Source organism: Chiloscyllium plagiosum, unplaced genomic scaffold (genome assembly GCF_037043375.1).
Source record: "Chiloscyllium plagiosum isolate Xiang-an unplaced genomic scaffold, Cpla_swu_hap1 HiC_scaffold_4, whole genome shotgun sequence".
Lineage (NCBI taxonomy): Eukaryota > Metazoa > Chordata > Chondrichthyes > Orectolobiformes > Hemiscylliidae > Chiloscyllium > Chiloscyllium plagiosum.
In genome coordinates, this window is record NW_028270142.1 from 81,956,236 (window position 1) to 81,979,606 (window position 23,371).

Genomic DNA, 23,371 nt, shown 5'->3' on the forward strand with positions numbered 1-23,371 from the left:
ATCATACTGGACTTAATAATAATTTTGTTTCTTTCCACAGATGCTGCCAAACTTGCTAAGTTTCTGTAACATGTTCTTGCCTCCTCAACCCCCATCTTGGTAAAAATATCATCTTCTTACCCTGCTTACCCTGAAAAGTCTTGAATTCCTATGTAAATTAAGGAAATCAATCAATTTTCTGAAGGGACTAATTGTATTTTGGATGATTCAAAGCCAACACACAACTGTTTGAAAAATTATGAACCATAATATTGAAACAAGCTTGGCCCAATCTGATCTCATTTTGTTTAATTTTGATTGCTTATAGTGCACTATAAAAACATACAAATATTCATCTTCTGTACAGATCAAAGGCTCAGTTTACAACTGTCATCATCTCTTCAGTCTGTAGATATTCTGATACTGACATTGAGATCTGACATCTGGCAATACTGAAAAAGAATTGAGGTTTACAAGATCTGGCAACATTTTATAATTCTATTCCACTATAAATGAATTTTGACTCATTCTTCTGAGAATCACCTAAAAGCTTCCTTACTCTTTTGATAAGTCATGAGTATAGCACCAAAGCTATTTTGTCTTCTGAAAGCCAATATCATTAATGCTCCACTCAATCTATTGATTGAAGAACTCTTGTCCATTAACTGCAACAAACTTTACAATATAACTGAAATAAAAGGTTAATTCAATGCTGTCTGAGCACTGTGAATTCAATAACAATAAAAATAATGACAAAGCAGTGTCTTCCTGTTAAGTACCAAAACATGAATACTCAAAAGAAAATGGGAGTGAAAACATTTTCTAAAAATCAAAGAGCATTTTAGACTAATACCCTTGCCAAATTATCAAAATACTGGACTATGAACCTAATAAAAATGATAGTTTAATCCCTTTTGGGTATAAAATGTGAAGTATGTTGATCTCATACATCTCCTGTGGTTCAGAACATTAGCTGAGATGCAGTGAAAGGATAATAGATAAATTAAATTCAGCATGAGCTGCCCAGGAAAATGGTGAAAATGTTGCTGAGATTTCACAAAAATGACGGAAACTACTTGCAGAGTAAGTGTGTTTTATGACACCACAGAAATTAGATGAAGGTGGAAAGATGCGATGAGAGGCTGGAGGCTCAGTCTAATTCATTCTCAAACATGAAAATGTACCACACAAAAAAAAACTAAAATGGAAAGATGAGAGATTCCAGCTGCTGTCTGAAAGAAGCAGTTTGTGTCAAATAGAGCTCTGCAACTCAATGAACAGCAGTCCATTTTGCCAGTGATGTTCCTTTCATATGCGTGTCACCAACCTGCAAAACAGTTGTAGAGATACATTTGGAGACAGATACAATACTTTTGTTTTGATTTCACATTTGTATTGCTTAGATTTTGACCTTTAACTATCTCAGAATTGACTGAGGCCTTAAGGAAAAGCTTTTATAATGCACATGGCATGGAAAATATGATGGCCAATGGTGCCAGGTTAAAGGAAGTAAAAAGAGATGATTCAACTGATTTCTGTGAAAAAGAAGTTATTTACAAGAAGGAGTATTCATTGCAGAAGAACAAGAGGTCACTTAAACAAATAATTCAAAGTGCTGCAAATATCTAGTTCATAGATTGTATGTTTTCGAATATAATTTTTGGTTAAACTTTTAACTGTAGATAAATGGAGCAACTGATTGAGTATCCCTGAAGTAAATATAATTCAAATAAACCTGACATTTTATGACCCTTAAAACTAACTGTGTTTATCTTACAAGGTCAGAGTTGACAGAAGATATAAACTAAATAATGTATGATAGAATTCTGGACATCTCCAAAAAACAAGGTGAGAGATTGGGTCATAGCTCAGTTATAATATAAATTATTTATATTCATTGTAGAATCAACAAATTATATTCAAGGTAAATAATATTTTGTATTTCTGCTTGAATTGACCCAAAGGACGTTACCGAGCCAAACAGATTCAGGGTGGAGTTATTTTCTAATAAATCTGTTTTGACATCTTATGACACACCTTTGGAGTAGATAGGACTTGAACCTTGTGTGCCAGAGGTAGAGACACAGCTACTGTACCTTAAGAACCCAGAGTTTTTAATCAACTGGTTCAGCTATTTTACAATGCACCTCTGACACAAGTCTGATTTGAACCAGACCTCCTGGGTTACAGATAGGGACAATACCACTGTAGCATGTTGCCACTCAATTCAGGGTGGATTCTTGTTTAGAAGGTTATTTTGATTAATGTATTGATTTGTGTTGCTGATAGAAGCAGGCAGTTCAGATTGGGGAACATACAAGCATTATCGAGGCAAAGATTTCACACCACCAGATTTAAAAATATTATAGGAGATGTTTGCCAGTTAAGTTTGCACGTCAGCTAAGAAAATACTAAAATCATTGCTCATCACTTGGATGGCTCAATCAATTGGATTTCGTGAGAGAAAAGCAACTGGATGATTTGCTCCAACTTGCAGCTGGTGGAAGAAACCTACAATAATCCTTACGTGGTTTAATGCTTTTCAATTTGTAAAACTAGATTAGAAACAGCAATACAGATACTTTTGTAATAGACTGGAAGAAAAAAAAACTTGCATGAATATACAAAGCCACAATTAGGACCTTAGACAACACAGAAAACACTGGAGAAAGTTTGGCAGCATTGGTGGAGAGAGAAGCAGTGAAAACATTTTGAATCTGACATGACTCGTCTTCAGAACGGGTTTGATGAAGTCATATTGGATTGAAACATTAACTCTTGTCTCTTTCTCCACAGATGCTGCAAAACCTGCTGAGTTTCTCCAGCATGTTTTGGGCTTGTTGCAGATTTCCAGCAACTGCATTAGTTTGCTTTTATTACAAGGAATGAAAGTCCACAGTCATGACTTGAGGTCTTTAAAGAAGACCAGAGGATTTGTTGGTCAATAGCTAATGTAGGATTCCCATTAAATTAGTGCCTCAAGAAACAGCTGGACTTCTATGAATTCAAGAAATTTCCAGAGGGCTACGGCATGACTTTTGGTTTTGGTGTCTGGATAAGTGAATGAACCTTCGAGATTATACAAGTGAACTCTTGGAAGGAAGTAAAATGTAGAACTGAATTCACAGCACAACATAAGTTATCATATTAAGTTTGTAGTGCTTACTTTTGTCTTATATACACACAATAAAGACATTTATAAAAAACATGGAATATTGTGCCATAGATCTATTAGGATTTCCTCTTTAAACATAATAATGCCTAACAATATTGAATAAAAAGCCAAAAGCAGAAAAAAAGCCAAAAATGCAAATAAGTTTGAAAAACCCTTTTCACCTTGTGACATACTGGTCTACTACTTGGTGATGTTCCAGTCCACTTCTGTGATTTTCTAATGTAAAACCTATGTTAGAAGATATCACAACAGATGTGTTGGCAATTTGTGAAATGAACCTTTGCACTTTGACAAGATTAACAAAACACATGCAAAAAATGTTTTTAATTTGTCCACTTACATAGTGGAATCATATTACGTAATGTTGGCACAGCTAAGAGCCTGTGAAATTTGTCTGCCATCAATTTTTCCAAAAAATGATTATAAAAACTTTACAATGAATGATTTACATGAATTGTTTAAAGGATCTTTGAAGACATATTGGATGTATAGTTATTAGTATGACTATGATGATTTTCTTTTAAAAACCAGCTCATATTGTTAAAATTTCATCAGGAGTTTTTATAGAACGTTGTACTTCAAAATGTACAGAGGAATATGCAATTTATAGGTATATTTTTAAGGAATTAAAATTGCATTATACATAGCTAATGGTGGTCATAACAGAGAAATGTTAGCTCAGTCTGCACGGCATGTGTATATAGCTCACAGAAGAATGAATTATTATTGTTATTTTTACCAATCACAATGAATTAATTTGTGTTATCTTGCTCATGAGCTCATATTTATATAGTTCAGAAGCTTAACATGGAAAAAGTAAACACTCAGGGCTTATTGTAAAAATAAGGGCATTTCCACTACAAAAATTATTTCACATAAAAATGACCTGCTTTGCCCATTTGAATCATAATTTCTAATCATCATATTCCTCATCTCTACCTTGGATAAAGCACATTTTCATGTCACTTAAATGTCTTGTAAGTTCATAAAAATTTCCATCTTTGGAAAGCAGAAGCACATTGAATTGAAGGGTGCTTTCACAGAGACATCTTCAGTAAGAAATCTTTTGTACATTAAGTTCATCAGTGATACTCCTCATTCAGGAAGTATCTCACAATAATATTTGATTGTAGTTCATGACAAAATTTCAGCACTAAAATGAGAAAAGCTACCATATCTGTAAACTCTTGATGTTTTAGTTCAACTCATCAGTGACTGTTTGGAAAACATGGGACAAGAGAAGAATGAAAGCTGACAACTTTTCTCCTGAGCTGGAAGCATGTTATCGAAACCCATCAAAGATACGCCATGTTAAATATTTATCTTTAGCAGAGCAGCAACAATTCTTTCCAACTGAATAGAAAGGAGTCTGTCAGTTACTATACTTGGCCTTCCCAACAACAGGCTGGCTTCCAACGTAGAGAGGATCCATGCAAGCAACTTTAGCAGCAAAAAAGGAGTGTATACAATGCAGTACTGCGAAAAGGTTGGAAAATTCCAGCTCCTGCATTAAAAATAAGGAGACACTATTGATAAAAATGCATAATTACGATTTCTGATTTTCACAAACTTTAACCGCGCCACTTGCGAAACTTTGTCCCCAACTCTCATAATCCCACACATTATAAATTTAACCTTCAAAACACGTCAGTGGTACTTATGTAGACACAACAATGGATTCCTTCTTTAGGGGAAAATTGGACTTGCATAACATTATCGAGGCCAAACTGCTATTACAACGTTCAGATTCAGTGGGATAGTTGTTACAGTTCTCTCACATAATGGGAGGAAGGACTGGATGAGGATTGACAGTTTTTTTCCTAACTTTCATTTCTGTGCCAGTTGAATAGCTGCTCTGCTCCTCATAAAATGAAAGTATTTTTGCCACTTCTTTTAGTTTAAGATCTTGCCTTCGACAAGGCGCATCATAACAGGTTGGTACAAAAGGTGAAGTCACATGGAATAATGAGCTGGCAAGTTGGATACAGAACTGGCTTAGTTAAAGGGGACAGAGGGTAGTGGTGGAAGGATTGTTTTCAGAATGGACAGTTGTGGCTTGTACTGTTCTATAGGGATCAGTGCTGAGACTCTTCTCTTCATGATCTACATAGATGATTTTGAGGAAAACGAGGTGGGTCTAATTAGTTTGTGAAGAATACACAGATCGGTGGAGTTGCGGATAATGAAGAGGATTGTCAGAAGATACAGCAGAAGATAGAGCAGTTGGAGGAATGGGCAGAAAAATGGCAGATGGAGTTTAGTGCAGACAAATTTGAGGTATAGCATTTTTGAGGGTTAGGTACAGGTAGGAATTATACAGTGAATGACAGAATCCTGCGGAGTACTAATGTGCAGAAGGATTCAGTCCACAGATTACTGAAGGTGGCAGCACACATGGATATGGTAGTAAAAAAAAGGCTTATGGCATGTTTGCCTTCAATGGAAGGGACACTAAGTATAATGATAGGCAAGTAATGGTACAGCTTTATAGAACTTTAGTTAGGCCACACTTGGAATATTGTACAGTTCTGGTAACCACATTACCAGAAGGATGTGAATGCTTTGGAAAGGATACAGAGGTTTACCAGGATGTTGCCTGGTATGAGGGATTTTAGCTAAGAAGAAAAGATGGATAGACTGGGTTTGTTTTCACGGGAATACAGGAGGTTGAGGGGTGACCTGAGAGAAGTTTATAAGATTATGAATGGCAATGGACAGAGTGGAAAGTACGAGGCTTTGCCCAGGGTGGAGGGGTTAAGTACTAGGGGACACAGCCTAAAGGTGCAGGGGGATGTTTAGAAGAGATGTGCAAGGCATGTTTTTCACACCAATTGCGTGAGTGCCTGGAATACGCTGCGAGAGGAGGTGGTGGAAGCAGATACAACAGCAGCATTCAAGAAGCACCTGGATGTATACATGAATAGGAAAGGAATGGAGGGAGATGGAACCTGTAGTACGAACCGTTTTTGTATGGAAGGGTAAAACTTTGTCGGCATAGGAAGGAGGTTGGTCCTGTGCTGTATTGATCTTTGTTCTTTGATAACCTTAAAAATACACACTGATCCAGGTCTGGCTTATGCCTTCACAGTGATTGCTGACCGATAACTGCATTGTACATGGAAACTAATAACAATAACAGCAGCTTTCATTTATATGGTGTCATTAGTGTTCAAAGCATTCCAATGTACTTTACAGAGTTCTGATTCAACAAAAATGAACTCAAAGCTATGAGAAGAAAACATTAGAAGGCATGATGGTAAGCTTGACTAGAGGTGGGTTCTAAAGAGACAAATGATTCACAGACGTTTAAGGAGGAAATTCCAGAACAGAGCTGAGAAAGTTACAGGCATGGTCATCAACAGTGGAACAAAATAATTTCAAGATGTGCAAAAAAGGGGCAGATATGCAAATAATGACAACACAAATCAGGAATGCAGAACATGAATTTCAATGTCAGTGTTTTGCCAGATATGTAGGCCATGTGCCTGATTATTTTATCAGTGGTGAATTAAGAAGCCATGACAGTGATTGTTACCCAATTGAAGTCAAGTGAGAAAGCCAAAATGGTGGCTGAAATTGGATGGAGAAGAATACGGTGCCTACATATTGACATACCCAAAGAGGATGGATACGAACATATTTTCATGCACTGGGGCCAGTGACGCAAGCCTGGTGATCAAACTCTCCAGAACCAGCATCAGAGCTAAAGAAGGCAGCTTTTGCTGATGAGGAATTCCTTCTTCAGTTAGAAAGGAAGGCCAGTTGGAAATCGGAGGTCTCTCTAAACAGGCGGGGTTTTAGTTTTCCATTTTCCGTATATCCTGTGTCGCTTTAACTGTGTTACAGCAGTTGAGTATCTTCCCCAAGTACAGGTAGTTTTTCTATAATGTGGTGGTTATGTCTTGTGCAACCCCATGTTATAGGAAAATCGTGCTTCAGAAACAGCACTTAAAGCATTGGCGATGTAATCTCATTATAGCCAAAGCACGTTTTAAAAGTTTGCACTTTAGAAACAGTGTCCCCAATTTGTCAATCATGTTACAATGAATTCAAGTTAATGAAATGCGTGTTATAGCAGAATGACCTGTATAATCAAAAGACTTCTCGGACACCACATTATCCTATTGTGACGCAGCGTTTTCAAAAATAAGAAGGTTCTGTTCTCAGAAGGAATGAAAACTAACCTTCAAATGGAGGTGGGCAAGGGGACAATAGTCATCCAATGTTATAAGTAGTTGTTCCATAATCATTGGCCAAAAGGACTCATACAATTGTTTGAGCTGTGTACCCTTAGAAATAGGGTATCAATAATTTCTTACAAGAGATGGGCATCCTCATCAGGGCAGCAGTCCTCATCCAGCAGGCCTCAGATTGTCTTCTCCAGATGGAAGATGGTCCAGAGAGGAGAATGACCCAGGGATCAGTTCCCGAACATCTCAACTAGAGAGCAGGACTCTGCCTTTACAACTTTAATGAGACTAACAGCCACAGTAACAGCCTGTTGTCATCTGGTATCAGTGAACTATTCCCAGCTGTCATGGATGAATACTTTTCTTTGTCTAATTAACTAATGTTTAACATATTCAAACTGTTACTTCTTAACTAACTTTATAACCAGACAATTGTGAAAAATGTTTGATTATCTATATTAGATAATTGTGATCACAAACTGCCAAAATCGGCAGCCTCCACCTTCAGTTTACCTGTCAGTGGTGGGGGCCTAGGGGACACAGTAATGATATTGGCAAATAACCATGCCATTGTAAAGTGGCTATTAATTGACTAACTAACTAGAATAATTAGTTGCCCATTTCTGGACATTGAAGCTACAGCTATTCCCAAATACAAGAATATGTCATGGTGATAGAAAAATGCTCAGTTAACTTGGTTTCTCTCTCTACAGATGCTTCTGAGTTTCTATGTTTAGTTTAGATTTCCAGCAACTGCACAATGAGCTTTTATTTAAGGCATCATTTGCCTCCAAACCCTTTCTGTCACCATTTTATGCACCCTTCTACCCTTCCTGCCCAACTCCAGGAAGCAAGTAAAATTAAACTGCGGCACGGTGGCACAGTGGTTAGCACTGCTGCCTCACAGTGCCTGAGACCCGGGTTCAATTCCCGCCTCATGCGACTGACTGTGTGGAGTTTGCACGTTCTCCCCGTGTCTGCGTGGGTTTCCTCCGGGTGCTCCGGTTTCCTCCCACAGTCCAAAAGATGTGCAGGGTCAGGTGAATTGGCCATGCTAAATTGCCCGTAGTGTTAGGTAAGGGGTAAATGTAGGGGTATGGGTGGGTTTCGCTTCGGCGGGTCGGTGTGGACTTGTTGGGCCGAAGGGCCTGTTTTCACACTGTAATGTAATCTAATCTAATCTAATGTAAACCCTTGGATTGAATGTTTATCTCTGAACGCTTTTAGTGGAATTATGAATGTATACTTTAGTTTTGATGATCAAAGTATATTGTTAAAAAGCTCCTTTCCTAAAACACATTGGGGACAATTCTCTTATGCAAAGTATTTTTTTTAAAATACTTTCTCCATAGTAACTTACTGCTGCTGCATATAATTTATCCAATCTGTGTCACACGTCAGTGGCCTGATTTCCAGAAGCCAATCTGAATAGATTTTAGATTAACAGGGCACATGGAAATCCATGTGACCTGCTCTCTGAAGACGTCAATTACCCATTCTCCAGCTGAACACACAAGCATTGTAATCACTTCACTGGAGGATGCCAAAGTATCTAATTGAACAACACATGTACGTTTCAGATTAATGTTCTCTTGGGGAAGTTCAACTGTTCAGCTGATTTTCTTCGATCAGTTGTGATGTGGACAGTTAGCCAGTTTTATTTTCAATTTGATGAAAATATGGCAATGCCAAAAAAAATACAAATGCAGCATATTTTAAAAAAATTAACACAGGTTTGTCTGGTTCGACACTTGTTTCACACCATATTACCTTTGCTTCAATTTGTTTAGTGTCAATGTTCTGGAATAAAAATTTTATCTTGCTTTTTCCATCATCTGAAGAGCCTTTCAGCTGTGAAAATTTATATCTCCAGAGAACAATCTATTAAAACAAGTATTAAAAAGTCAATGGCAGAGAATTCTGAATGATACAATGCTGACATTTTATTTCACAGTGTATTTTAATTTTTCACGTGAAATATTTGCTTAGTAGAAGGGCTCCTCAACAATCAAACACATAATATGCTAAAATTAGCTTTATTTGACTGGCAGAAATCATGAGAAATCACTGAGATTATCTTCCTCTTTACTCACTCATTTATTAATTAAACTTCAAGTGATAAGCAAATTGAATTCCTGTACACTTTCCTGGAAAATATATTGAATCTCTATTCGACATTGAAAAATTAATTTTTAATTGAGTTCTGACTCTATCTCCACATAACAAATTACTTTGATTCATTATATTCCACTGATTAAGCTCTTCTCAGTTTATACGAAACCATGACAGAGGAAGGCAGGGCAGGTGACTGAGGTGTCAGTGTGGGAGCACCTTGGGGTCAGCGACCATAATTCTATTCGTTTTAAAATAGTGATGGAAAAGGATAGACCAGACCTAAAAGTTGAAGTTCTAAATTGGAGAAAGGCCAATTTTGATGGTATTAGGCAAGAACTTTCGAAAGCTGAGTGGAGGCAGATGTTCGCAGGTAAAGGGACAGCTGGAAAATGGGAAGCCTTCAGAAATGAGATAACAAGAATCCAGAGAAAGTATATTCCTGTCAGGGTGAAAGGGAAGGCTGGTAGCTACAGGGAATGCTGGATGACTAAAGAAATTGAGGGTTAGGATTAGAAAAAGAAGGAAGCATAGACAGGATAGATCGAGTGAATCCCTAGAAGAGTATAAAGAAAGTAGGAGTATACTTAAGAGGAAAATCAGGAGGGCAAAACGGGGACATGAGGTAGCGTTGGCAAATACAATTAAGGAGAATCCAAAGGGTTTTTACAAATATATTAAGGACAAAAGGGTAACTAGGGAGAGAATAGGGCCCCTCAAAGATCAGCAAAGCGGCCTTTGTGTGGAGCCACAGAAAATGGGGAAGATACTAAATTAATATTTTGCGTCAGTATTTACTGTGGAAAAGGATATGGAAGATATAGACTGGAGGGAAATAGATGGTGACATCTTGCAAAATGTCCAGATTACTGAGGAGGAAGTGTTGGATGTCTTGAAATGGTTAAAGGTGGATAAATCCCCAGGTTCTGATCAGGTGTACCCTAGAACTCTGTAGGAAGCTAGAGAACTGATTGCTGGGCCTATTGCTGAGATATTTGTATCATCGATAGTCACAGGTGAGATGCCGGAAGACTGGAGGTTGGCAAACCTGGTGCCACTGTTTAAGAAGGGCGTTAAAGACAAGCCAGGGAACTATAGACCGGTGAGCCTAACCTCGGCGGCAGGCAAGTTGTTGGAGGGCATCCTGAGGGACAGGATATATATGTATTTGGAAAGGCAAAGACTGATTCGGGATAGTCAACATGGCTTTGTGCATGGGAAATCATGTCTCACAAACTTGATTAAGTTTTTTGAAGAAGTAACAAAGAGGATTAGTGGGGGCAGAGCAGTAGATGTGATCTATATGGACTTCAGTAAGGCGTTCGACAAGGTTCCCCATGGGAGACTGATTAGCAAGGTTAGATCTCATGGAATACAGGGAGAACTAGTCTTTTGGATACAGAACTGACTTAAAGGTAGAAGACAGAGGGTGGTAGTGGAGGGTTGTTTTTCAGACTGGAGGCCTGTGACCAGTGGAGTGCCACAAGGATCGGTGCTGGGCCCTCTACTTTTTGTCGTTTATATAAAGTTTGCAGATGACACCAAAATTGGAGGTCTAGTGGACAGTGAAGAGGGTTACCTCAGATTACAACAGGATCTGGACCAGATGGGCCAATGGGCTGAGAAGTGGCAGATGCAATTTAATTCAGATAAATGCGAGGTGCTGCATCTTGAGAAAGCAAATCTTAGCAGGACTTATACACTTAATGGTAAGGTCCTAGGGAGTGTTGCTGAACAAAGAGACCTTGGAGTGCAGGTTCATAGCTTCTTGAAAGTGGAGTCACAGGTAGATGGGATAGTGAAGACGGCGTTTGGTATGTTTTCCTTTATTGGTCAGAGTATTGAGTACAGGAGTTGGGAGGTCATGTTGCGGCTGTACAGGACATTGGTTAGGCCACTGTTGGAATATTGCATGCAATTCTGGTCTCCTTCCTATTGGAAAGATGTTGTGAAACTTGAAAGGGTTCAGAAAAGATTTACAAGGATGTTGCCAGGGTTGGAGGATCTGAGCTACAGGGAGAGGCTGAACAGACTGGGGCTGTTTTCCCTGGAGCGTCAGAGGCTGAGGGGTGACCTTATAGAGGTTTACAAAATTTTGAGGGGCATGGATAGGATAAATAGACAAAGTCTTTTCCCTGGGGTTGGGGAGTAAAGGGCATAGGTTTAGGGTGAGAGGGGAAAGATATAAAAGAGACCTAAGGGGCAACTTTTTTATGCAGAGGGTGGTACGTGTATGGAATGAGCTGCCAGAGGATGTGGTGGAGGCTGGTACAATTGCAACATTTAAGAGGCATTTGGATGGATATATGAATAGGAAGGGTTTGGAAGGATATGGGCTGGGCTGGGCAGGTGGGACTAGATTGGGTTGGGATATCTGGTCGGCATGGACGGGTTGGACCAAAGGGTCTGTTTCCATGCTGTACATGACTCTATGACTCTATGACTGTTTCATTCAACGATAGTCACTAATAATGAAATGTCAACACTGAGAAGAAAAAGTATTTTTCAGATAATTTGGAAAGTAATCTAATCAAATTCAAGGTAAAATAAAACACAGTATTAGAATTATTATTATGTGTAAGAGGCCACTCAGCTCTCCAATGAATATTGTGAGTTTCTGCCACTCACCTACCTATTTTCCATGTCATTTGCATATTGCTTCTATTCAAATAACCATCCAAAGCCTACTTGAAAGAATCATTGACTCAACGATATATCCAGGTAGTGCATTACAAACCCGAACCACTGATTGTGTGAAATTGCAGAACACATGTCATATTTGCAAATTGTTTTAAGCCTGTACCCTCTGCCTTTTATGTGAGGGAACAGTTCCTCGCTTTCTAATCTATCCAGACCACCCACGATTTTGAAAACGTCTATCAGATATTGTCTCCACCTTCTTTTGTCCAAGAACAGTTCCAATTTCTCTAATCTATTCTTATAACTGAAGTTTACATCCATGGAACCATTTTTTTGTAAATCTTTTCTGCATGTTCTCCAAAGTGATCATATTCTTCTTATAGCTTGAAACACAGAATATGCAATTCTCTAGCTGAGATCGATCTCCTTGCTCATCATTGTGTGCCCTATTAATAAAGCTGAGATTATCTTGTTTAACTGCTCTCTCTAACCTGTCACCTTTAGCGATTTATGCACACGTACACCCAGGTCCCTCTGCTCCTGACCCCCTTTAGAATTGTACCCCAATTTTGTATTGTCTGCCCTGTTCTTCCCAACACTTTTCCACACTGAAATTAATTTGTCTCCAGTTTGCCCATTCCACCAACTCATCTATTATCCTTCTGGAGTTCCCCTACAAACCACTCAATATCCAGACTTGGAAATATATCACCATTCCTTCAGTGTTGTTGGGTCAAAATCCTGTAACTCCCTCACTAACAGTTTTGTAGATTTATCTAAAGCACATGGATTTCAGCTGTTTAAGAAAATAGCTCACTACTAGTTTCTCAAGCACAATTAGGAATGGACAATAAATGCTGGCCAACCACCAACGTCCATGTCTCAAGAGCGAATGCAAAAATATTGTTCGCCTCACAGTTAATAATGCCTCCAAGTTTTGCATTATCAAGAAGTATTGAAATTGTCCCCTGCATAACAAGATCAAAATCATGGATATATAATAAAAATGAAAGGTTCCCTTGGGCAACTCCATGACAAACCTTTCCCCAGACTGAGAAATACTCATCAATCACTACTGTCTGTTTACTTTTACATAGTGAACTTTGTATCCACATTGCTACTTATTGTTTTATTCCATGAAGTGCTCTTACAAGCATGTTGCTTGACACGGTATTTAATGCCTTTTGATAGTCCATGTACATATCAACAGCATTGCCACCCATCAACCACTTCTGTTACAACTTCAAAAGAATCTCCAGCAACTGAGTCAAACACGATTTCCCCTTTAGCAATCAATACTGAATCTTTCTACTCAACTCACCTTTTTCCAGGTGACTTCTAATTCTATCTTGAATATTTTTTTGAGAAGCTTCCTCATGACTTCAGTTAAATGGATTGATCTACAATTTCTGTGCTTATCTTTTAATCCTTTTGAATTAGACTACAATGTCTTCAATTCTCCTGCCCTCTGGCACCTCCTCTAAGTCTGGCAGACACTAAATGATTCTAGCCAGTGCCCCTGTAATTTTCATGCTTACTTCTTTCAATATCCCTTTTTGTATCTCTTCTGGTCTCAGTCCCTTTTCTCTTTAAAAGTGTTGGTAGCCTTTCAACACTTCCTATTGATTTTGAAGCCTTCTAGAGACAAATACTTTCCCCTCTGCATGCATAGCCTTGGTAGCATCTACCTCCTTGGGAAAGGTATTTAAAACTATTTATTTAATATGTCAGCCATGCCTCTTGTCTTCTTGTGTATATCCCATTTTGGTCTCCAATCAGCTCTGCTCCTCTATTTATCACCTTTTACTATGGATGTGCCTGCAAAAGACTTTGGGGATCCCTATTTATGCCGACTGCCAGCCTTTTCTCATAATTCATCTTCACTTCTCTAATATTGTTTCTCATCTCTTTTCATTGCCTTTGGTTCTCAATTGTATTATTTACCTGATATTTGTCATTATTACATTTTGTTTTCTTTTTCTTAATTTCTATGTCCTTTGTCATCCATCAAACTCTGGATTTGCTTGTTCCGCCTGTCCCTTTTAGTGGAATATACTCTGTCGATACCTAAACTATTGCCTCTTTGAAAGTAGCTCATTGCTCAATTATTGAAACATAGAAAATAGGAAGAGGAGCCTTTCGTATCTACTCCACCATTCAATATGAGCTCGGCTGACCATCCTACTCAGTACCATGATCTCACATTCACCCCACCCTTTGATCCCTTTAGTCCGAAGAACTATATCTGTCTCCTTTTTGGAAACATTCAATTCTTTAGCCTCAACTGCCTTCTGTGTGAAGAAATTTCTCCTCATCTCATTTTTCCTACTTGTCTTTCATTTTAGTATGTAATCAGGTTTGGTTCTTATCCCAATGAAGTCAGCACTGTCCTGGGTAGTATTAATAAACTGCCCAATTAATACCCTCATCCTATATCTAACAATACAATGATTATTGTGTCCTAACTGATCTCCCACTGACACTTGGTCTATTTGCTTCAACTCATTTGCAGTCATACTGCATCCTTTCTAGTTGTACTGGATAAATATTGGCATAGGTTATTTTCCTGTATACAATATAAGATCATTTGCCTTTCTCCACTCTTAATGCTAGCACTATCCAAGTTTACATTAAGATTTCCAAATTTAACCACTCTATAAAAGTGGCATGTCTCTGTAATTTCCCTGCAGACTTGTTCCTCTACAGCTTTCCTATGGTGATGTCTACACACTACACCATGCAATGTAATTGCAACATTTTTAGCTGTAGCCAGATTGATTCCGTTTTTGAACCCTTGGGTATACTCTCTTTCTTCATCACTGCAATGCACTCCTGAACCAATACAACTAGGCCTCATTCTTCTATTCCTTTCCTATTTTTTCTGAACACCTTGTACCCAGGGTATATAACACACAGTTCTCCCTTCCTTGAGTCAGGACTCATTACTATCGCAACATCATGTTTATCTATAACAATCTGTGCTTGTATCTGCTCAATCGTACAATATATTATTTACATAGATGTATACTAAACCTGATTTAGACTTCATTACTTTCTACTTTATTCTGGCATAAACTACGTTTCTATTCAGTATAACAGTCCTATCCATCTCTCCAGGTGTTCCCAACACTGCTGACTTAGGTTAAAGTCCTCGCAACAACACTAGCAAAACATCCTGCAAAGAACTCAGACCCAGTGTTCCAGGAATCTTAAGTCCACCATTCTGCATTATCTTTCAAGCCAAGCATTCATCTGCCTATCTTCCTATTTCTCTTATTACATTTCCTGTGCATTGCACCAGTAGTAATCCAGAGATAACTACATTTGAGGTCTTGTTTGCGAATTTTCTGCCTACCTCCTTATATTCTTATTGCAGGTCCACATTCCCCTTCCTACGTAAACATGTCCAGGTGTTTTTCCTCCAGTTCCCATAGCATTAATTTTTTTTTCTGTAATATATGTTACTGGCAAAAATAAATGCAAACAAATATCTGTGTAGTACTAAATAGGGCACCAGCAATTGTATTTTTCACCAGCAATTACAAACATATTTAATGGTTTAGAATGAGAAATCTGACAAGAGTGATTTGCTTATATGTCACATCACAAAAGGTTCCAAGATGCATCAGAGGGGAATTATCAAGCCGTTTGACAGCAGGAAATTCCGGAGAAGGTGATCAAAAGTTTTGATTAAAGCCATAGGCTTGAAGAAGTGCCCTGAAGGAGCTAAACAAGAGGGGCTGGGGAGCAAACACCACAGCTTCAAAACCCAGCAGGTGAAGCTTTGGCCATTCATGCTAGGGGATTTAATATTGGAAATTTTTAAGAGGCTACAATTGGAGAAGCAAAGATGACCTGGAGACTTATAGGGCTGGGGGAGATTACAAAGATAGCAAAAGGTGAGGCCAGAGCAGGACTGAAAACAAGGATGAACATTTTAAATTTACACTATCAGACCAATGGGCAATCAGGTCAACAAGTAAAAAGTGATCTATTTTTCACATTAATCAATGTAGTTTGCACTACTTTGTTTTTACTTCACTCACGGGATGTGAGCAACGTAGAAAGTGCAGCATTATTGTTGATCCCTAACCATTGCTGAAAAGATGAGTTGCTTTCTTGAACTGCTGCAGCATTTTGATCCAGCAACAGTGAAGGAGTGGCAATATTAGTTCCAATGCATTATGGAGTGTCCAGCTAACATTCCCTCTTAGCTGTGTGGCTGACAGTCACTCCAAGGTTCTAAGTGTGGTGATCAGCGTCAGCGTAACCAATCGTGGCACTGACATCTGGTTCCGGAAGTTGCTGCTACATACAAATCTCGAAGTCTGCATAGCTGGAATAAAAATTACAGGGAATGCTGTTTGCAACCTTTCAGAACATCAGTTTAGTTCAGTAGTAGTGTTCTTCTGTCACAATAAATTGTATGAATAAGCCCACCGCTCCTGCATGTGATCACATTCCCTAAGTTGAAACTTTGCAATGCAGAGGGTGTGCTGTAATGTGGGAGATGACTTCACAGGAAATGTTCAGCTGAGGCCACACTTGCTTCAAGATTCTATGTGAAGGACAGAAGATTTTCTTATTACACTGATCTCAAATGCACTATGCATCAAACAAGATAAATCATTTGTATGTAAAATGTATTTTTGTACTTTCTGCTTCAAACCTGGTTAATCCACATGGATATGTAACAGTAAAGAATGCAGCTTCAACAGCAACTCACTAATTTTGATGCTATTTTGGAATTTCCAATGACATTAAGATACTGTGAGCAAGCAAGTTCTTTCTACTTTCTTTATAAACACAAGAAGGGAAGGGGGAGAATAGAAAAGAGCAAGTGATAAGAGAATCAATATTTAGAGGAATGGACAGGAGATTCTGTGGTCACGAACGATATTCCCAGAAAGGATGTTGCCGCCCAGGTGCCAGGGTCCAGGATGTCTCTGATCGAGTCTACAAGATTCTGAAAGGGGAGGGTGATCAGTCAGACATCATGGTACACATTGGTATCAATGACATAGCTTGGAAAAGGGATGAGGATCTAAAAAGTGATTTCAAGGAGTTAGGTTGGAAGTTAAAAAGCAGGACGAACAGAAAGTAATCTCAGGATTACCATCAGTGCCCTGTGTTAGTGAGGTGAGGAACAGGGAGCGAATGCAGCTAAACAGATGGCTACAGGGCTGGTGCAGGAGGGATGGCTTCAGATACATAAATCATTGGGGTACCTTCTGGGAAAAGTGGAACCATACATGAAGGACGGGTTGAAGGAGGGGCACCAATGTCCTGGGTGGGAGATTTGCGAGAGCACTTTGGGAGGGTTTAAACTAGTTTGGCAGGGGGATACGAATGAGAGTGACAGATCAGATGGTAGCTGTTGAACAGGCAGAAATGGAATACAGAGAGCTTGTCCGGAAGGATTCACAGTTGATAGGGAAAAGGGATGGGTTAAAGTGGGTCTGTTTCAATGCAAGGAGTATCAGGAAGAAGAGTGATGAACTTAGAGCATGGATCCATACTTGGAACTACAATGTTGTGGCCATAACGAAGACATAGATTTCCCAGGGGCAGGAATGGTTGCTGGATATTCCAGGGTTTAGATACTGTAAAAAGAAAGGTGGCGGGCGGGGAGTTGCACTGTCAACTTGAGACTGCATCACAGCTGCAGAAAAATAGGTTGTTGAGGAGGGTTTGTCTACTGAGTCAGCATGGGTGGAAGTCAGTAACAGGAAATGCGCAGTCACTTTATTGGGTGTTTTCTATAGGATCAGAGAGCATCAGAGAGATGGAAGAACAGATTGGACAGCAGATCTTGGAAAGGTTCAGATGTTCTGGGCGACTTCAACTTCCCCAATATTGATTGGAACCTCTTTATTGCAGATGGTCAGGATGAAGCCGATTTTTTGTCAGGTGAATCCAGGAAGGAGTCCTGATTCAATATGTTGGTAGGCCAACTGGGGGGAGGCCATTTTGGATTTGGTGCTAGGCAATGAGCCAGGCCAGGTATCAAATCTCTCGGTGGGAGAGCATTTTGATGACATTAACCACAACTGCCTCACCTTTACCATAGCCACGAGGACACCTCCTCCTACCGCCCCCTCGACCATGACCCCACCCCCCATCACCAAACCATCATCTCCCAGACCATACAGAACCTCATCACCTCAGGAGATCTCCCACCCACAGCTTCCAACCTCATAGTCCGGGAACCCCGCACTGCCCGGTTCTACCTCCTTCCCAAGATCCACAAGCCTGACCACACTGACCGACCCATTGTCTCAGCATGCTCCTGCCCCACTGAACTCATCTCTACCTACCTCGACAATGTCCTATCCCCCCTAGTCCAGGAACTCTCCACATATATTCGAGACACCACCCACGCCCTCCACCTCCTCCAAGACTTCCGTTTCCCCGGCCCCCAACGCCTCATCATCACCATGGATATCCAGTCCCTCTACACCTCCATCCACTATGACCAGGGCCTCCAAGCCCTCTGTTTCTTCCTCTACCAACGTCCCCAACAGTACCCTTCCACTGACACTCTCATTTGTTTGGCCGAACTGGTCCTCACCCTTAACAATTTCTCCTTCAAATCCTCCCACTTCCTCCAGACCAAAGGGGTAGCCATGGCCACCCGTATGGGCCCCAGCTATGCCTGTCTTTTTGTTGGCTATGTAGAACAGTCCATCTTCCGTAATTACACCAGCACCACTCCCCACCTCTTCCTCCGCTACATTGATGACTGCATTGGTGCCACCTCGTGCTCCCGCGAGGTGGTTGAGCAATTCATCAACTTCACCAACACATTCCACCCTGACCTTAAATTTATCTGGACTATCTCTGACACCTCCCTCCCCTTCCTGGACCTCTCCATCTCCATCAATGACGACCAACTTGACACCGACATTTTTTACAAACCCACCGATTACTGGATTACATCTCTTCCCACCCTACCTCCTGCAAAAATGCCATCCCATATTCCCAATTCCTCTGCCTCCGCCGTATCTGCTCCCAGGAGGACCAGTTCCACCACAGAACACACCAGATGCCCTCCTTCTTTAGAGACTGCAATTTCCCTTCCCACGTGGTTAAAGATGCCCTCCAACGCATCTCATCCACATCCCGCACCTCTTCCCTCAGACCCCATCCCTTCAACCGTAACAAGGACAGAACCTCCCTGGTGCTCACCTTCCACACTACCAACCTTCGCATAAACTAAATCATCCGCCGACATTTCCGCCACCTCCAAACAGACCCCACCACCAGGGATATATTTCCCTCCCCACCTCTTTCTGCCTAGCGCAAAGACTGTTCCTCCGTGACTACCTGGTCAGGTCCACGCCCCCCTACAACCCACACTCCCGTCCTGGCACCTTCCCCTGCCACCGCAGCAATTGCAAAACCTGCGCCCACACCTCCCCCCTCACCTCCATCCAAGGCCCTAAAGGAGCCTTCCACATCCATCAAAGTTTTACCTGCACATCCATCAATATCATTTATTGTATCCGTTGCTCCCAATGTGGTCTCCTCTACTCCTAGCAGAGCGCTTTAGGGAACATCTCTAGGACACCCACATCAATCAACCAAACCGCCCTGTGGCCCAACATTTCAACTCCCCCTCCCACTCTGCCGAGGACATGAAGGTCCTGGACCTCCTTCACTGTCACTCCCTCACCACCCGACGCCTGGAGGAAGAACTCCTCATCTTCCACCTTGGAACACTTCAACCCCAGGGCATCAATGTGGACTTCAACAGTTTCCTCATTTCCCCTTCCCCCACCTCACCCTAGTTCCAACCTTCCAGCTCAACACTGTCCCCATGACTTGTCCGGACTTGTCCTACCTGCCTATCTTCCTTTCCACCTATCCACTCCAGCCTCCTCCCTACCTATCACCTTCATCCCCTCCCCCACTCACCTATTGTACTCTATGCTACTTTCTCCCCACCCCTCCTCTCATTTATCTCTCCACGCTTCAGGCTCTCTGCCTGTATTCCTGATGAAGGGCTTTTGCCCGAAACGTCGATTTTACTGCTCCTCAGATGCTGCCTGAACTGCTGTGTTTTTCCAGTACCACTAATTCAGAATAAGAACAGATAGTATGGGAGGGTATTTAATTGGGGGGAGGAGAAATTATCCTACTATTAGACAGGAGCTGGGCTGTATAAATTGGGAACAATTATTCTACGGGAAATACACAACAGAAATGTCGAGGCTGTTTAACGAGCACTTGTTGTGAGTGTTGGATAACTTTGTCCCACTGAGACAGGCAAGGAATGGTAAGGTGTAGGAGCCTTGGATGATAAGAGAAGAGGAGCTTCTCGTCAAAAGGAAGAAGGAAGCTTACTTAAGGTTGAGGAAGCAAGGATGTGGCACAGCTTTAGAGGATTACAGGATAGCTAGGAAAGAACTCAAAATTGAACTGAGGAGAGCTAGGATGGGGCACAAAAAAGCCTTGGTGGGAAAGATTAGGAAAAACCCAAAGGCGTTCTACACTTAGGTGAGGAATAAGAGAATGATCAGAGAAAGGGTAGGGCCGATCAGGGATGGTGGAGGGAACTTGTGTCTGGAGTCTGAAGAAGTAGGGAAGGCTTCAGTATTCACTAGAGAGAGGGACCTTGTTGAAGGTGAGAACACTATGGTCCAGGTTAATAGGCTTGAACAAATTGACATTAAGAAAGTGGATGTGCTGGAAATTCTGGGAAGCATCAAGATAGATAAGTCCCCAGGGCCAGATCAGATATATCCAAGGTTACCGTGGGAAAAACGAAATGAGATTGCTGTGCCTTTGCATCCTCACTCTCCATGGGAGGAGTACCGGATGATTGGAGAGAGGCAAATACTGTTCCTCTGTTCAAGAAAGGGAACAGGGAAATCCCTGGGAATTACAGACCAGTCAGTCTTACGTCTGCGGTAAGCAAGGTGTTGGAAAGGATTCTGAGAGATATTATTTATGACTATTTGGAAAAACATAGTTGGATGAAAGGTTGTCAGTATGGCTTTGTGAGGAGTAGATCATTCCTCACAAGCTTTATTGAGCTCTTTGACGATGTGACGAGACAAGTTGATGAAGATCGATCAGTGGATGTGGTGTATATGGATTTCAGTAAGGCCTTTGTCAAGTTTCCCCATAGTAGGCTTATTCAGAAAGTCAGGAGATATGGGATACAGGGAAATTTTGCTGCAGCTCTATAAAACCCTGGTTACACCATACTTGGAATATTGTGTCCAGTTCTGGTCGCCTCATTATAGGAAGGATTCAGATGCTTTCGAAAGGGGGCAGAGGACATTTACCAGGGTGCTGCCTGGATTGGAGGGCTTTCTTATGAAGAAAGGTTGAGTGAGCTAGGGCTTTTCACACTGGAGAGAAGAAGGAAGGGAGGTAACTTGATAGAGGTGGACAAGGTAATGAGAGGCATAGATAGAGTAAATAGCCAGAGACTTTTCCCCAGGACAGAAATGGCTAGAGACTTTTCCCCAGGACAGAAATGGCTGAAAAAAGACAGCCAATGGTATTGGATAGAAAGTACTCTGCCTGGAGGTCGATGACCTGTGGTGTTCTGCAGGGATCTGTTCTTGGGCATCTGCTTTTTGTAATTTTTATAAATGACTTGGATGCAGAAGTGAAAGGATGGGTTAGTAAATTTGCCGATGACACAAAGGTCGGTGGGGCTGTATATAGTGTTGAGGGCTGTTGCATGCCACAACAAGACATTGACAGGATGCAGAGCTGGGCTGAGAAGTGGTAGATGAAGTTAAACCTGAATAAATGCAAAGCAATTCATTTTGGAAAGTTGAAATTGATGCTGAATACAGGGTTAAAGACACGATTCTTGGCAGTGTGGAGGAACAGCAGGATCATGGCGTCCACCTACATAAATCCCTCAAAGTTGCCACCCAACTTGATAGAGCTGTTAAGAAGGCATATTGTGTTTTGGCTTTCATTAATGGGAGATTGTGTTTAAGAACCACAAGGTTTTGCTGCAGTTCTATACACTGGTTAAACCACACTTGGAATATTGTGTCCAGTTCTGGTCGCCTCATTATAGGAAGGATGCAGATGCTTTTGAAAGGGGGCAGAGAAGATTTACCAGGATGCTGTCTGGATTGGAGGGCTTGTCTTATGAAGAGAGGTTGAGTGAGCTAGGGCTTTTCACACTAGAGAGAAGAAGGAAGAGAGGTGACTTGATAGAGGTGTACAAGATAATGAGAGTATAGATAGAATAGATAGCCAGAGACTCTTCCCCCATGGCAGAGATGGCTGTCACATAGGGTCATAAGTTTAAGGTGATTGGAGGAAGGTACAGGGGAGATGTCAAGGGTTGATTGAGCAAAGTGATGGATGCATGGAATGCACCGTCAGCGGCGGTAGTAGATTCAAAGACGTTAGGAACATTTAAGCAACTGCTGGACAAGCACATGGAGGGCAGTAAATTGAGGGGTGGGTAGGTTAGATTGATCTTTGATTAAGATAAATGCTCAGCACAATATCGAGGCTGAAGGGCCTGTACCATGCTATACTGTTCTATGTTCTAAGACGCAATAATTGAATATGATTTTACTATACTCATCATGCAGGTTTATTGGTTTGTTATTAGAGGTTGAATGGTCATCCTTGCCTCAAAGTAGTTAATCTAAATTGGTTAATTTTTGCAGAGATTGCAACTTTCATTAATAATTAATTGGCCACCGATATCTAGTACACTGACTCCCACAGTTACCTGAACCATACACCCTTACATCCCATTTCCGATAAACATTCCATTCAATTTTCCCAATTTCTCAGTCTCCATCACATCTGTTGTGCTGATGCCCCCTTCTACAGACAGACCTCAGAAATCTTCACCTAATTCCTCTACTGAAAATATCCTGCCACAGTGGTTGACAAGGCCTTTAGCTGTTTCCTATCCATTTTCTGAAAATCTAACCTCATCCCTTCTCTTCCCTCCCAATAATGACAGGGACCCCGACCCAAATCCAAAGCAGCATAAGCTATCATTTCCACCACTTCCAGCAAAATGTCATGACAGGATGTATAGTCCCCTATCTTCCCTGTCAGCACTTCACAAGGAACATTCCTCTGGGATACCCTGGTCCACTCCTTCTCCACTCCCAAAGCCTCCCTGGCATCTTCCCATGTAATCATGGAAGGTGTAACACTTGTCAGTTTACCTCCTCCCGCCTCACTATCTGTGGCCCCAGGCGTAGTTCCGGGTGAAGCAGAGATCTACCTGCTTTTCGCTCAATCTTATCTGCAGTATTTGCTATTCACAATG

General features: G+C 40.9%; 1 protein-coding gene across 5 annotated transcripts in view; it reads right to left on the reverse strand.

Annotated features, from left to right (window-relative positions):
* Positions 1–279: 279 nt before the first annotated feature.
* sntg1 (syntrophin, gamma 1) overlaps positions 280–23,371 on the reverse strand; it is a 594,367-nt gene continuing 571,275 nt past the window's right edge. For 4 of the 5 annotated variants that reach the window (XM_043688308.2, XM_087986417.1, XM_043688306.2 and 1 more), the window contains 2 exons: positions 9,115–9,225; positions 280–4,658 (listed from right to left, as the gene is read on the reverse strand). In XM_043688308.2, the coding sequence (XP_043544243.2) occupies positions 4,527–4,658; positions 9,115–9,225 (243 nt within the window). In that variant the 3' untranslated portion in view covers positions 280–4,526. Of the gene's footprint in view, positions 4,659–9,114; positions 9,226–15,521; positions 16,655–23,371 lie in introns of those variants that run through there. The other variant, XM_087986418.1, reaches the window with a different exon arrangement.